This window comes from Oryx dammah, unplaced genomic scaffold, assembly GCF_014754425.2.
Source record: "Oryx dammah isolate SB20612 unplaced genomic scaffold, SCBI_Odam_1.1 HiC_scaffold_18, whole genome shotgun sequence".
Taxonomy (NCBI): domain Eukaryota; kingdom Metazoa; phylum Chordata; class Mammalia; order Artiodactyla; family Bovidae; genus Oryx; species Oryx dammah.
In genome coordinates this window covers 48,572,600-48,589,937 of record NW_024070202.1, presented here as the reverse complement: position 1 = coordinate 48,589,937, position 17,338 = coordinate 48,572,600, and the positions used below count along the sequence as shown (strand labels likewise).

Genomic DNA, 17,338 nt, shown 5'->3' with positions numbered 1-17,338 from the left:
ACAAAAACTTGCTCCCACAAAATAAAGATAATAATCAGTATCACAGTGAAGTTTTCGTATGGGGTTTTGTAACCATGACCATCTCAATCACAACTAAGTAGTAAGGATAAGGATGGAAGGACAATAAGAACAGGACCAAGAACACGATGACAACAACTCATCCAACTCAGAAAAGTCACTGCACTCTTTTTTCTTTTCCATTGCCTCTTCTTAAGCAATTGATACAAAAATAAAATCTAATATTAAATTTCACTGCAATGAAAAAATCAAAGAGAAAAAAAACTGGTGACTCTGAAGGGAAAAGTACAAAAGTACTTCTTGTTAGCCTGGCCTTTTAGACCTTATCTATCACCCTGATGGAAGACAGGAAGGATTTATAGTAGGTAAGTTAATATCAATAGCACACAAAATGTTAAGTGATAATTCTATGAACAAAAAGACGAAAACGGACTAAATCTGGGCAAGGAATGTCTCTGGCTCTCAGCAGCTCCATCTGTTAAATGTTATAGACAACATATTCTATCTATGAGACAGTCTGTGACAAAAGGATTGTCTCTTAAGGAGTCTAGAGATAGTAAACTTAAAAGAATACTTACTTCTTTTTTCTTAAGAAAAAAAAAAGGCGTTGGTTCTCAATAAATATGTCTGCAGTGAGTGAATGAGCAGAGGATCCTACCTTTCAACTTTACCTGTTCTTTCTCCTCACGGGCTGTTCCAGGTCTCAGCTCTGTTACTCTGTGACTCTGAACACTGCTAAGGCAGACCCCAAGGTCAGTCAACTCAAACACCTTTGCTGAATCCCTTACCTCAAATATTCCATCAACCCCTACTTCCACCATAGGCTTTCTCTATTCCTACTACTCTCATTAAGATCTCTTTTTTTAAGGGATCACAAATAAATTCCTCCTTGACAATTTCAAAGATCTTTTGTTAATATCCACATGGTTGAAAAAGATACACAATTTTTTTTTCTTTTGACACAGCTATGGACATAACTTTGACAGCTAGAAATTTACTGGAATCCAGGGAATGAATAACCATTAAATATTTACTCTGTCCCACCCAGATACAATACATCACTTTATGTACAAACTCAAATGGAAAGCTTACATGCCTTCAAATGGAAAGCTTGTAACAGTCTTAAGTTAAATAACAGCTACAGTTTGATCTTTTAAGATAGCAGGTAAACATATGAAAGCATCCAATGCTTCAGTTTTTGTTGAGATGCCTTGATTCTATGCCACTGCTTAAGAAAGGGATCAGTTTCTCAAAGAACCCTTGACAAGTTGCAACAGATTTTACTCCTGTTCCTCCTCCTCTCTCTCTTTTCCCATCCCTCCTCTCCCCTCTCCCTCTCTTTTCCCAAGTTTAAAGTAATAGATGGATAAAAGTTTGAGAAAGGACACCCAAAGTCCTTTGATTTCCCAATTTCAATCCCTAAAGTAATCCATTTAATGCTACTATTAAAATGAATAATGTTCTTAACTGTTCTTTGAAAAATCATAATTGCCATCTCTAATGCAAAATATATTTTTTAATCTTCTCTAATGTTGTTTTAAGCCCCTAACTAAAATAATGGCTTTAATATTTTAGCCATTGTCATGAATGATGTAATCCATTTCAGGAGGAGGATTTAAAACTACTATATACATTTCCAATAGCCAAAGACCAGAAAAGTCTCATTAACTACAAAATCCTAGAGTGCTTGCTTAGCTACAAATTATGAGTTGAAAGGATGTGGGTTTTATTACTATGCAACATAACTTCACATTAAATCCTAAGAGAAACTGCCCAGCAAGCTCATTTCCTATTTCATCTGTGTAAAAAGTACAAACATTAGATTCATCGACACCAAACACAATGAAAGCCTCATTGTGAAGAAAATACTTCTGGAAGACCTCTTGTAAATAAGGTTATTTGTTTAACAGGTAACTGATGCTTGTTGGGTGCAGTATCCTAAGGGCCTTGCAAATATTACTCCATTTATCCTCATTAAAACTTCACAAAGCAAGTACTATTATTATGCCATGTCAACATGCTGAGCACAGCAGTTCATACATTAAAAAAAAAAAAGACATTGTCTAAGTTGCAAGTTAACCCTCCAAAATCAACTTCCATGAATGCTTTTCAAACTGATTAAATGGATTTAAGAGGTTGATTATATACTAAAAAATATTTTAACTTTCAGTCCATTGCACAAGTACCATCACTAAAATAAATTTCTTTCTTTAGCTGTATGCTGATGGCTACATGAAGTAGGAGACTAAGGATTGGCTGCTTTGTCTCCCAACAGTCTCCAGGAGCCCTCCACAGAGCAAGTTCTTAAAAAAGGGCTCACACAAATGAGCCTAAAAAACCAACCAAAGCAACTCTCCTTTAAAGCTCTAATTCCTGTCTACAATTTCCTACTGTCAGTTAGGCCATGAATGTCAACGTTTTTTTACTTCCAGTGTGAACAAGGTTAAGAACTTTTTCACAGCAGATTCTAAGCAAGTCAATCTATTACCCTCATGGCTTTGTCATCTCATTTTTCAGGAAGACCACACACGTCATTCCAGACAGATGAATTTCTGACTTTTATTCTTCAAGTTACAATGAAGCTTAGCTCTTCCAATTCTGTATTTAATAGAGATGAAGAACATTTGTTCTTAATCCTCTTAAGAAAAAATTTCACATGCATGCTATTCTCAGCTCTTTCAACCATTCCCTCTCATGCTATGTACCTTTGTTCCCTTAATCTCTCACCATAAGCTCCAACTTTCCAATATTTTGCATAATTTTCAAGATCTCTGGTAAACTCTACACAATCCCCTTAAATTGTAAAAATGTAAAGGTAGATAAAGTTCTCCTAAAAGACTTGACGTAAATCAGAGTTAAGAGGATTAAGTCACAGATTTTACATGCTAAATTTCTATTTATATACCTTTGACATCCAAGCTTATAAGCCACGGTTCTATAGTTTTGCCTTGTAAATTAACCTGACCTTGATATCTTTGCCTTCGATAATTTAGTATATTAGTTCTTCCATATTTTACATTAGTCTATTTTTCTTCCAGTTTGATTCCTCTTCATGGGTTGATGTGTAATTTGTTTCCAACTACTTGTCAATTTTGGAGATGGAAATGGTAACCCACTCCAGCATTCCTGTTGCGATAATTCCATGGACAGAGGAGCCTGGCGGGCTATAGTCCATGGGGTTGCAAAGAGCTGGACATGACTGAGCAGCACTTGTCATTTACTTCATTTTGTAATTTGAGTTATTTCACTTAAGAAATAATTGAGCAACACTAGATCTCCCAATGATGCCTATATTAATTGCCACAGATTTCACTCCAAATTGGTACTGATCCAACTCTTTGGCTTATTGCAACCCTCCTAATAATTCCAAGCCTGGGGACATGGCCCTTACAGAAGAGACAGGTCAAGTTTCATTTGATTTCTGTAGGACGGGGAAGAGGGAGGCAGTCTCAATTATAGCTTTTTTCAGGACTTTAAGAGTTCCCAGAAAGGGGATCATAATATGCCACTGTCATTCTAACACCTAAAGGTTGCCCTTTTAACAAGAATTGACACCAAGCTGGAAGTAAACATCAACAAGAAAGCAATCAGCAGAGGAAGAATCCTTTGGAAAGGGAAGAGAGAAGTAAAGACCACCTTCACCCATCAGACTTTTGGCCAAGGTCCCAAATGCTGGTTCACTTGCTTGATTCAACCACACTGAGTTCAAGGTCACACATAGTTGATCTCTCTGGGGGAGTCAATGGCAACCAGTTTCAGGGTCAAAAACTTGCCTTTTTGAACAATCCCTCACAAATACGATCACTTGTCCTAAGGGATTCGTGAGAGTAAGTATGAATTAATCAATGCAAATTCATCACCATTACTGAAAAAAAAAAGGGGGGGGGCAGGAACACTTGACCTCTGATTCAGCCAGCTGGACAAATTTCATTAAGGGGGAGACCTCTGATGATCTTAGGTCAGACAGATGTGAGTAAGAAACCAGGCTCTACTCCTCACTAGTCCTGTGTGTGACCTTGGACAAATTTATTTTTCTAAACCTTAAAGACAAAACATATTAAGGGCCTCAAGCAGAGCTTGACATAAAAGGGATGCTCAAGGGATGCCAGGCCCACCCCCTTCCCAGAGATAAAAGCCGGGACTTAAGAGCACAGGCATGGCGCCAGGCCCACTGCTCTTACAACCTCTGCAGCCTACCAGCTGTGAAACACTGAACAACTGTCAGTCTCATCTTTCTTATAAAGTTGGGATAATGAATCCAGGCATTTAGATAGTGTCTAGCACACAATCTCAATAAATAGCAGCTATTTTTTAACTGTTAATAAGAGAAAGTGATACTATAATCATCATTATTATCATTATCTGTTGACCAATCTTTCTCAAAGTAGGATCAGGGAACAGTAGATATCATCTGTTATAAAAAGATCCCAAGTCCACCCCAACCTATTCAAAAAAGCTCCAAAAGCATAGTACCAGGTAATAATCATTTCAGAATCAAACTTCCTTGAGAGGTATACTAAAATTTAAGAATGACTTATCCTTTTCATCTTGCGCTATGTTTCAGTAAATTAAGACTTGCCTTCTAGTACTTTCCCCATTCTTTAGTACTTTTCTTATTCTTTACTATGTCATGAGGATTACCCAGTATCAGGTGTATTTTTATATTTCAGTACTTTTTTAGTCTTAGGCATTAAACTGATAGGCTCATTCCCATTGTTTCCCTCCCTCTCCCCAAGAGTATTATTTTGACTTTTTCCTCCTTTGACCGAGAGTTGACAGACTATGGCCTTGGTCTGTGGCCAGTTTTGTACAGAGGGAATACATGTTTAAAGGACCGTTAAAAAAAAAAAAAAGAGGAATATGCGATGAAGACCATACGTTGCTCACAAAGCCTGAAATATTTACTCTCTGACCCTTTACAAAAAAGTCTGCCAACCCCTCAGGAGTCTAGAATTGTCTTTAAATTGGGGGTCTCAACACAAATTACTTTTAAAAAATTGAGACATGATTAGAATAGAAACTACTCTAAATGTATATTTTTCACTGCACCTAGAAAAGGGAAGCACCATTGCCAAAGTTTCTGTTATACACAGACACATATGTGTGCACTGGATAATGACCAAACTGGTTGCAGTCATAAAAGTCTTGGAGGGTGTGGAGGGGTAGGAATGGGGAATAAATTGGGCAACTGGTTAACTAGTATATAGTAAAACTGACACTGAGTAATTTTTACAATAAAAGTGCTTCGGAGACTATAAAACCATAATAAATGATCCCTACTACTCAGAAGGTAATGGCTTATTTCTTCATTGCTAAATGGAAATGAAATCTGTTCTGTGTACAATCTACATTGTTTTAAAGAGAAAACAAAATCATAAATGCAAAGTACTTCAAAACATTACACAAGCAAAATATTTTAGTTATACTAACAATGTATTGCACTGAATAAATATAGGCTCTTTACCAAGTCCTTAGTCTGGTTTTCTCCAATCTGGAAAACTAGTCCTTTTTGTTTTCTTTGTGTGTGTCCATGTGCATGTGGATGTACTCGTGTGTGGATGTGTGTCTCAAGCATTAAAGAGGTATTAGATTTCTCTACCCTTTGTGTCATTCATCGGTGGCTTCTCCTGCCCATCTACTGAAAATGTGCACTCTTTCCTTCTCATGCCATTTCTAATAAGAAAAGCATTAGATTAAGTTTTTGTGCAAAATGAAGACTATGATTATCCTACCCCTGGAAACATTACAAAGTCCAAAATAAAAATTTTTTAAGTAACAATCTTCCATTTTATCTTCAGAGAGCATTGATTTCCAGGGCTTTCTGTGACTGCTTCAGATAAGCTAAAAATACCTTAATTTTATAACACATTTCAACAATTTTGCAAAGAAAAGAAACACCTTCCTAGAAAGGTACACAAGGAAATGACACTTTAAAATATGAAATGTACTGTGGACACACAAACCACGAGTAGTGTAAATAAATAAAAGCTGGTGTGATGCTGAATGCACGTTTGTCTTGTACCACAAAGAAAAAGCACTTGCACATTTGCACACCCGGGTATTTTACCTTGGGATGCCACAAAAAGATGGGATTTAGGCATGCTGTGTAAATGTAGGAGGCTGTTAATGTGTAAGCGTGTCTGCGTGTGTCAGGGAAAGAGGTATTAAGCGGGAGGGGTGGGACCTGCCAGGAGCAGCTACTGGAGAAAACCCCCTTTTCTTTCCCATTCATTCTTTCTAGCTTCAGTGTCTGGCACAGTCCTTACAATTACTCACTGCTTTTCATTCTAAAGACAACCAACAAGCTTTCAGAACGTCCTACAGTGTTTTTCCCACAGTTGTTTTTTTTTTTTAAGACATCAAATCATCCAAAATTTGTTTTAAATCAAACCATTAGCCCGTTTCCTCATTCCAAAGACCCGACGGGTTGCAGGCTAAACAGGATCCTTTGTTGTGTGTCCCAAAAGAATACAACACGCTATCGGTAAACTGGAAAATAATAGATGACTCTCGTTTCCAAGAATGCCAAAGCTATCACCATAAATTCTATTCTGCCCCGTGAGTCCAATTTCTCGCTCCTTTTAGTGAATCTGCCGTCCTAACAAGAGTGAAGCCAATGCGATTGACCACCCCTCCGCCTTTTCGTTTTCGACAGTCCACTAATACACATAAGGGCTGAAAGAGGATGCCAAATGGGCCAGCTTCATTTATGCAACCCCAGTGAAAGTTGTTTCTCAGATGCCCACTCCAATCCTGCCGGCCTCTGCCTCCGAGCCCAGGAAGAGATGGGGGCGAGTGGGCAGAGAAGCCTCACCTTTCGGCTCCCCACCTCCAGAGGAGGGAACGCGGGGGAGGGCACGACGAGAGCGCGGAGGAAGAAAGCGGGCAAGTGGAAGAGACAGAAATGGATGCTGAGGGGGTGGGCGCAAGGGGAAGGTAGGGAAGGCAGGGAGAGGTGGGTGAGCGTAGCTCTGGGATCTAAGGACCGACGGGGAGCGGCGGGGGTGGGGGCCCGCGCGGGGAATCCGGTCCTCACCGTTGAATGCCCCTGCATCCGTGGCCTCTTCCTCCTCCTCCTCGCCGTTCTCCGAATCGCTGTGCCTGGGCTCCTCGGCGAAGTTGACCCCCTTGCTGGGGGTGCCGCCCCCGCTGGCGGCGCCCGCGTCCCCCCAGGTCCTGCCTTCATGGCCGAAGCGCGCGGCGCCTTTGCGTTCGTTCTCCTCCTGCAGGCGCGTGAAGTGCTGCAGCGCGAACTCCAGCAGGTCCGCGGGCTGGTGCCTCAGGACCTCCACGGTGAAGCCCTGCAGCAGCTCCGTCAGTCCCGCCGGGATCTCGATGCTCATCCTGCCTCCCCTGCCGGCGGGCGCCCGGGCGCCGCCCTCGCCCCCTCGCTGAACCGGCCTCGGGCCCAGCGGCGGCCAAGCGAGAGCAGACGGACGCTGGCGGGGCTACCGGCTGCGAGCGCGGCGCACTGGGCCCCGGCAGCCAGGCTGGCCCGGCCCGCGGCTCCCAGCGCGCGGCTGTTCCGTGCGGCGGCGGCGGCTGAGCGAGCTCGGCCCGGGGAGGGCTGGCAGCATCTCCGGCTCCTCCCGCTCCTGCCGCGGCCGCTCCTCTCCCCCGCCCGGGCCGCCCCGCCCCCGCCCCACCGCTGCACGCGGGAGGGGGCTCCGGCGCGCCCCCACGTGACCCACGGAAACCATGGCAACCCTGCCGGCGGGCGCCGAGCACCCGCCACTTGCGCAGCTGAGGGGCTGAAGACGCAACGCAGGAAGGCACCAGCAGGCTGGCGGGGCACTCTCCTAGGGGGCGCGGCCCGGGCGGGTCCACCCACCCCCCAACTCGGCACTCCCCGGGTCACCCTCGGGCCCAGGCGCGCCTGGTAGTCCACCTGTCCGCACGCCCCAGAGAGGACGGGCCACTCGGCCAAATTCCCACGCCTCTTTCACCACCCCGAGTCCAAGCAGAACTGGTGCCACGCGATTTGCCCTGAAACTTGGGCCTCCACCTTGTTAGCGTCATTTTCTTTTCCTCTGAGAATCTAGTTGTAGTAATACGTGCGTGCGGGTGATGTCTTTTGTTTAAAGTCGGGTAGTACTGGTTCTTTTGGACAAAGAAATAATGCCCCGTCTTTGTGACACCTTTCTTTTTCTTTCGCCATGTGTTATACAGCCTTTCTCCACTCAACCTGTTTTATTGTTTTGGTTCTCTGATAGTACCCCATTGTCCACTTGGTGCAGTTACTACTTGTTGAGACAAATGCACGATTTATTGTGAGGCCCTCAGAAGTTAGTCGATGGCCTTCAAACAGGATAGTGCAGCAATTTGAATAAAATATCAATGTCAGGACAGACGGCCCTCAAGCAAAAGAACCTTTGCCTGATTAAACTGTTATTGTTTATTTTAAAACATTCCCTTATGCTTTGAGTGGTTTTGAATTATATCTCCAAAAATAGGAATACGTAGTTCAATATAAAGAGAAATAGAATCCGAGATGTGTGCTTTTCAAGAAGGCCTTGACTTTGAAACAAGGCTTATTCTGTTTACAGTTTCGAATTAGAAAATGTCTTTTGCCAATTAAATGGTGTTTAAAAACATTTCATTTTTCATCATGCCATCATTGTAAAATAATATATCTCAAGAGCAAGCTCAGTTAAGTTATTGTGATTTCTGTCTACACACAAAAAACGGTAACTACATGGTTCAGAAACCTCAAAGACTAGAAATCAAGATATAACAAACTAGTCCCTTTAATAAAAATACATTTGGCAAATAACCCTTTGTTTATAATACAACTGATAGTCACTCCATGAGTGACTATTTTATTTGCATTTCTTAATCTCATAATAATTTTATTTTTAAATATAGTACGGTACTTCCGATGATGAGGGTCAAGAATTTTAAGAAGTACGCTTTTATAAAACACCATGATCCTCACTGCATGGTCCACAGTATTAGTCAAACTTTAATATTTTAAATATTATATAGACAATATAAGCATTATCATCTTTATAGACCCAGTAATTTAAGACAAGTTTGCATCATCTATCTTCATTTATGATTTTTTTTTTTTTAGGATTAACAAGAAAATGGTAAATACAGTAACTTAAACAAGACAGAAGCTCATTTCTCTGTAATGTAAATGTCAGCGGTTCAGGGCTCACATGGTGGTTCTAGGATCATTAGGCACCCAGCCTCCTTCCAGCTTGTTGCTCTGTAATCCTCAATTTGTTGTCCAAATTGCTGCTCTACCTCCAGTCTATTCATCCATATTTCAGTCAAGAGGAAAGTTAAAAAGAGAAGGGAACTTCTCCTCTCACCACACACACGTCCCCTATCTAAGAATACTTCCAGGAAGTTAAACACACCAATTCCTCTTACATCGTCTTGTCCAGAACTTGGTCACTGGCCATACCTGTAGTGTGACCAACTGCGTGTTCCAAACGTGACTGCAGAAATCTCACCTGTTCCATGTGCTCTTCAGCAGTGTGCCTTGCCATACCCCATCAAGAGCTGAAGCCTTAATTCCCCTCCTCTTGAATCTGGGTGTCCTCATGACTGCTCTGATAGAAGTCATGCCAGAATGACAGAAGAAGCCAGCCCTGTGGTGCCCCATCCCATATCTTTCAGCATAATAAAAACTCTGTTTTCAACCTCTACATTTTAAGGTGATTTATTACGCAACAACAGTAACTCAGATGCATGGCTACAAGGAAAGCTTGGGAATGGAAATTCTATTTTGAGCAGTTGTGTGCCAAGCAAATATTTGGAGATGAAGTAGAACAAATTCTGGGAGCAATAATTAGTGTCTGCCACAATGCTCAACACCCAGGAATGACAGAAGAAAAAAACACTACTTTCCCAAACATTAACAAGAGCCATATTTCAAAGCAGCATTCTTTACTTTTGTTTCAAAATGCCATTATTCTTCCTTGTAGTTTTACTCTGTGAGGCACGGTAGATGACTCTGTTATGAACCACAATGTGAGGGCATGTGGCTGTCATTTCTTTAGGGGTATAGAGGTGAGTCAAGCATGAAATGCATGATTGGGTTAGATGACCTCTATGGTCTCTCCCATCCTAGGATATTCTGTAATAGTATAATAACAGAAGACATATTGGATTTAAAGCATCTTTGCAAACAGCTCTCTGATAACATTTTTTACTTCCGTCAGTTTTTAAACCAATAAACATGACCTGAAAAAAGTAAAGTTTGATGCTGATATTCCTATTATGTTAATACTGTTCTCAGAACAGACATTTACTTCTCAAATCATATTCTTGCTTTTATTTACTACTCCAAAGCCCTTTTGGTAATATAATATTACCAAATATTATTAGTTATTATTTGTTATAACCAATATTATGCTTTCTCCTGCTTTCATTTTCAGAATATTTCCTTTTGAACCTTGGAGTGCAGTGACAGTGACTTATAGGGACTGTTTATCTTTGAATTCTTTAAAAGAACATCACTGATATTGATTCTTTGGTTGTTGATTTACACAGCAATCTGCACTAGTTTCTCAGAAAATCAGAAGTAATTGTAAAAGAACTCCAAGAGTTCAGTACTGCAATAAAATAAGAGTGCTACAAAATTTGTTTTCACACATGGGAAATGAAACATATTGGACAGAAACAAAAGTTTGTTGATATGTAGCAGCTAAAACAAGACAACAGCGTGGATAAGCCAATAGTTTGGATGACTTCTATAATGCATAATAATAACTATGGCCAATCCTTTGTCCTATTGTACAGCAAAGGGAACTATATTCAATATCATATGGTAAACTTAATGGAAAAAGATAAAAATAAAAAAATAAAGTGGTCAGGTAGTATAAATATATGACAGTCTGCCCCTTCAGTGGAGAAGAAAGTCCCAAACACAATCACTTGGTGGTATAGGCACCTCACAGTTATTTGCTGAAAGATGTTCATCTCATAGCCTGAAAAATCTTTTAAATGTTTGGGCTGAGACTAAATAAATGTTTAGTTTCTAGATGCAGCTTTATGAAGAACTGCTTCTAGATGACTGATGGTTCTCCAACTTTAGGGAGCACCAGAAGCACTTACAAGACTTGTTAAAATACAGTTGCTGGCCCCACCCACAGATTTTCAGATTCAGTAGGTCCAAGGAAGGGCCTGAGAATTTGCTCTTCTCTCAAACTCCCGGGGATGCTTATGCTGCAGATGTAGGGACCACACTTTGAGAGCCTCTACACTACTTACCCAGGGAAGAGTGTATACACATATTATATGTATTCCAAGAAGATAACTATTTGAAGTACCCTTTTTGCTTAACGTCAAAGTGTAAGTTCTTCTTTGGTTAGGTGAGGACTAAAGCAACTTCATTATTTTTTTCTCCTGTAACAAGTCTTGCAAAGTTTTGAGATTCTCAAAAGCTACAGAGAATGTATCCTTAAATGCTAGTTTTCATAAATGGATTGTGGGTTTCTTAGGACTAAGTTGGACTCACAAGTTTATCTCTGCTTTCTGAAAGTCCACTAAACTAATGGCTAAAGGAAAGGAGAAAATAAAACAAAACTATAAACTCATAAGAATAAAAGGACAAGCGAATCATAATAAAAATATAAAATAATAATACAAAATTTAAATTATTCAGCTTTAAGAAGGAAGGAAATTTGGACACATGCTATAGCACGGGTGAACTTTGAAGACAGTATACTGTGTGAAATAAGCCAGACACAAAGGACAAACACTGTGTGATTCCACTTATGTGAGTTATCTTATTATTGTTATTGTTTACTTGCTAAGTTGTGTCTGACTCTTTGCGACCCCATGGACTATGGCCCGCCAGGCTCCTCTGTCCATGAGACTTCCCCATGGACTATGGCCCGCCAGGCTTCTCTGTCCATGAGACTTCCCAGGCATGAAGGCTGGAGCGGGTGGCTGTTTCCTTCTCTGGAGGATCTTCTCGACACAGGGATCGAACCCAAGTCTCTTGCATTGCAGGCAGAGCCATCAGGGAAGCATCTAGAGAGTCAAGATTCATAGAAACAGAGTGGAACAGTGGTTGCCAGGAGCCTAGGGGAGGGGAAAATGAGTTGTTTAATTGGTAAGAGTTTCAGTTTAGCAAGATGAAAACATTCTGGGGTTGGTTGCACAACAATGTGAATATACTTAACACCATTGAACTATAGACTTGAAAATGATTACAATCATAAAATCTGATACCGGTATTTTACCACAGTTAAAAACTTAAAAAAATAACTTTTTTAGAATGAAAAAATGGGAGGAGAGACAAGAGCAAATGACTATTGTCTACTAGAACTCTGGAGCTTACTGAGCAAACTAGAGAATGTTGGAACACAAGCTTGGGTAAACACAAACCAGCACAATGCAAGAGCATTTCTGTGTCCCAGGGCTCAGAAGCAGAGAATTTGAAGACACTGGGTGCGCCTAGAAAGGGAGAAGGCGCAAGAGTTAACGTAATGTTTGTAACAGGTGCTGAAAACACTGTCCACCTGCTGGCCACTCCTCTGTCCTACAGAGGTGAACAACTGCTCTCCTTTACTCCCAGCAGGAGATGGAGGAGTTGACTTTCTGTACAACTTGGCACAGCTGATGGTGGGGATAAGTTCAGTTCAGTCGCTCAGTCATGTCCGACTCTTTGCAACCCCATGGACTGCAGCATGCCAGGCCTCCCTGTCCATCACCAACTCCCAGAGTTTACTCAAACTCATGTCCATTGAGTTGGTGATGCCATCCAACCATCTTATCCTCTGTTGTCCCCTTCTCCTCCCGCCTTCAATCTTTCCCAGCACCAGGGTCTTTTCAAATGAGTTAGCTGTTCGCATCAGATGGCCAAAGTTTTGGAGTTTCAGCTTCAACATCAGTCCTCCCAATGAATATTCAGGACTGATTTCCTTTAGGATGGACTGGTTGGATCTCCTTGCAGTCCAAGGGACTCTCAAGAGTCTTCTCCAACACCACAGTTCAAAAGCATCAATTCTTTAACGCTCAGCTTTCTTTATAGTCCGACTCTCACATACATACATGACCACTGGAAAAACTATAGCTTTGGCTAGATGGACCTTTGTTGGCAAAGTAATGTCTCTGGTTTTTAATATGCTGTCTAGGTTGGTCATAGCTGTTCTTCCAAGGAGTAAGTGTCTTTTAATTTCATGGCTGCAGTCACTATCTGCATTGATTTTGGAGCCCCCCAAAATAAAGTCTGTCACTGTTTCCATTGCTTCCCCATCTATTTGGCCTGAAGGGATGGGACCAGATGCCATGGTCTTAGTTTTCTGAATGCTGAGCTTTAAGCCAACTTTTTCACTCTCTTCTTTAACTTTCATCAAGAGACTCTTTAGTTCTTCTTCGCTTTCTGCCATAGGCGTGGTGTCATCTACATATCTGAGGTTATTGATATTTCTCCTGGCAATCTTGATTCCAGCTTTTGCTTTATCCAGTCCAGCATTTTTCATGATGTATTCTGCATATAAGTTAAATAAGCAGGGTGACAATATGCAGCCTTGAGTTACTCCTTTCTCGATTTGTAACCAGTCTGTTGTTCTATGGTGGGGATAAGAGTCTCTACTAAAAAGAAGGGGACTGGTACAGGTGGTGCTAGTGGTAAAGAACCCTCCTGCCAATGCAGGAGATGTGGGTTCCATCCCTGGATTGGAAATATCCCCTGGAGGAGGGCATGGCAACCCACTCCACTATTCTTGTGTGGAGAATCCCATGGAGAGAGGAGCTTGGTGGCCTAGAGTCCATAGGGTTACACAGAGTTGGACACAACTGAAGCAACTTAGCATGCATGCACTGATTTGGTGAACTACTTATTTGGTGGCTTCCTCCCCTACTGAACTCTCCAGATTCTGATTTGGAGCTTTACGCCCTTCTAGGCAAGGATTTGTTTTTAGAGGACTGACTAACCCAAGAAACAAGATCTACAGATGCTGACATCTGAGGCTCCCTCCATGAAAAACTCAGCTCTCTTTTTACCCCATTTTGAAATTCATCAGTGAATGACCATGTTCACCTCTACCTATCTCATAAACGTGAGTTCAGGTAGGAATCATCGTTTCCAAGGAAGACTTTTAGTATGAAAGACTGGGATGAAAGGAAATGAACTAAAAAAATTAACTCAGAGATGTAAAGACTGCAGTGAACAGAAGAAAATCAAGAAGCACTTTAATATCTTCTGATACACAATAATAGAAAAATAATTAACATTTACTTATCAGATACTGTTCTAAGTACTTTATGTCTGCCAACTCATTTAATATTCACAAAGACTCTATCAGATGCAAATATTATTATCCTACAGATGAATAAATCAAGGCATAGAAAAGTTAGGTAATTGCCTGAGATCACAGAGCTCACAAATGGTACTGGGATGGGACCCTAGGCAGTCTGGCTCTTTAGCTGTTGTTTTGTGTTTGAAGGGAATAAGACTCAATGAAAAACTCCTTATAGAGGAGCCAGGGCCTCCCTGAAGGGAGAAAATCTCCTTGCTGGCTCCACTAAGCAGGGAGCCATCTTGGGGAAGCCCAGGTAAAACATTTTCTTCACTTAGTTTTCACGACATTGCTTTTCTTGGTTCTCTTCCTACCTCCCTGGCCACATACTCTCAGTCTCATTTTCCTGGATATGTCTTATCTTCCTGACCTCTAAATGCAGAAGCACCCCTGATATCTTCTTTCTCCACACTCACTTCTCCAAGGAGCAAGCCCAGGGGCATTCAATACCATTTATGTCTGAATGATTCTCAAATTTCTATCTCCAGTCTTTCTGAACCCTATATCTTTCTCTGAACCCAGTATCTCCATATCCAACTGCAGTGAGATGTCTAATACAAACGTATGTGCGTGCTCCGTTGTGTCCAACTCCTTGCGACTCCATGGCTGTGGCCCGCCAGTCTCCTCTCTCCATGGGATTTCCTAGGCAAGAATGCTGGAGTGGGTGGCTGTTTCCTCCTCCAGAGGATCTGCTTGTCCCAGGAATCGAGACCACGTCTCCTGTATCTCCTAAACTGGCAGGTGGATTCTTTACCATTGAGTCACCAGGGAAGATGTCTAATGGGCACCACAAAATCATGCTGAACTCATTATTACTAGGTCTTCTCTATCCATGACACCTAGAACAATGCCTGGAACATAGGGGGCACTCAATATTTATTGAGTAAAAAGAAGGAAGAAAAGGTTAAAAAAAAAAAAGAGGAAGTTGTCTCAGGCAAGGGAATGCATACAGAAGAAAGGCTAAGAAAATTCTTAGAATAATGGTGAAGAGGGCCTGAGATAGCAGCTGTGTGCAGGCCCAGTTGAAAAAAGAAATCAGAGACATACAGAAGGAAGTTCCCAAAGAAGAAGAAAGCCCCTGACAAATTATGTAATGTGCTTGAATTTAGCTTGGTATATTTAGAAAACTATACCCTTAGAAGAGAGCTCCAGAAATGAATGAATAATAGTTTAAGAGAAAACCAGACAATTGACGACAACAGTGAGATCCACTCCAGGGAAATCAGAAGGTTGAAAAAGAAAGGAGGTAAAATCAAAGAACATTATGTGGCTTGGTCATGAGCAATATTTATGTAGTCATAACAATGAAAACAATGAGAATTTATTCAATCAAAAATTGTGGTATGACTATATCGGCCAGAAAAACCAAAGGGAAGAGTGTGTGTGTATGTCTGTGTCTGCATTGTTGGAGGATGGAATAAGAGCACTAAATCCTGACATTTCATAACAGGGAGTCAATAGAAATATTTAATTGGAGAATCAAGAAACAGTAACATATATATTATTTACAAATATATATTATCTAATGAAACAGCTTAAATTTAACTGCAAGTGGTTGTTTCTGGGAACTGGGAATGACCTACACATATGAATTTCTACAGCAGGTGATAAGTTACAGGGATCCCCACATTTCATGGAACTCTTTAATTTTCTCTGGGTCAGGGGAACCATACAGCTGTGACTTTCCAGTCTTTATTTAGTGGGCTGAACATTCTGTGAGAAATCCCAAGCCCGCATCAGTTCCTATGAATTTAGAAATCAGTTGCTCCCAAGACAGGTAGCTATTTTTTTTTAAAGAAAAAAAAACAGGGAAGGACCTTCAAGGTATTCATTCTCTAAATATCCTATTTATTGTGTCACCGAGTTAAATGTTTATGAAATTTTCCTTTGTTTTATAACATCTTGTTCTACTTTCATTGTGTCCTTTGCTTCTTCCTCGTGTTCTATCTCCAATTTAGTTAATCCATTCTCACTTGGGAAATTCTAGAACCAAGATTCCCAGGTGGGGAATTCTCTTGCTAATTAGCATACTTCTGGGATTGAATGTTCCATTTTTGCTTTCAGTCCTCTTAGAGCTAATGTGTACTTTATTTGAAGAATAGTTCACCCTTTACCCTGCTTCAGGGTCATAGTATCTTTTGTTTGCTGAACTGTCTGGTCAAGGAAATTCTGGTTGGTCTTTTTCTTGCCAACAGAAACAAATTACACGTGTATCAGAGCAGAAGGAGATACTTGGAAGTGTTAACTATATTTATTTACCATTTTAAAAGTAGATATTCAGTATTTTCTCAATCTCTTTTACTGCCCAAGTTCTAGAATTTGTAAAAACACATTTAAGCTAGGCCTACATGGGAAACATAAAGACAGACATCATTTTTGATAGACTTGGGGTCATTCAGATTTTTTTGTGCATGAATGTTTTTGTTCATCCATGAGCAGTCCTTGATGTTATCCCTCTGCAGAGGACTCCAAAATGGGTTAGATTTTTAGTTCAGGCATCTCTCTTAACCACCAAACCCACAGTTTCGTCTATCTGCTAGAAGACTCTGCATGGCTATACTGTCAATGCCTCAAATTCAATCACCAAACATGTAGAAACAAAAATTAAGCTCTGCCCCCTCAGAACTGCTCTTTCCCTTCTGTTCTCTGTATCTATAAATGGTATCAGAACACCTTCGAGTCATTGGCTTATAGTCACTGTTGACCTTTGCCTCCCACGTCATGAAGTGGATTAGGTGTCAAATCCTGCTGATTCTATTTCCGTGGCATCTTGCTGACATTTGTCCACTCTCTGCCATTCCTAATGTCACTATCTTTGTATGCCAGCTTGGACTAGGTATCTTAAAAAACAATAGTCTGTTTTCTCATAGTCCTGGACCGAGCTGGAAGTCTGAGATCAAGGTGCCAGCATGGTTGGGTTCTGTGAGAGATCTCTTCCTGGCCTGCCAACAACCTTTTTCTCACTGAGCCCTCCCCTGGCCTTTCCTCAGGCTGTGTGCTTGGAGAAAGACAGTGATTTCCCTCTCTTTCTTTTTATAATACTACCTGATCCAATTGGA

At 41.0% G+C, this 17,338-nt stretch overlaps 1 protein-coding gene across 2 annotated transcripts in view; it reads right to left on the bottom strand.

Moving 5' to 3' along the window:
• Window positions 1-7,530, bottom strand: part of PRKAR2B (protein kinase cAMP-dependent type II regulatory subunit beta) — a 111,672-nt gene extending 104,142 nt beyond the window's left edge. Inside the window, exon 1 of one of the 2 annotated variants that reach the window (XM_040260826.1) lies at window positions 7,055-7,530. In XM_040260826.1, coding sequence (XP_040116760.1) covers window positions 7,055-7,361 — 307 coding nt within the window. In that variant the 5' untranslated portion in view covers window positions 7,362-7,530. Of the gene's footprint in view, window positions 1-676; window positions 1,336-7,054 lie in introns of those variants that run through there. The other variant, XM_040260827.1, reaches the window with a different exon arrangement.
• Between the last annotated feature and the right edge of the window lie 9,808 nt (window positions 7,531-17,338).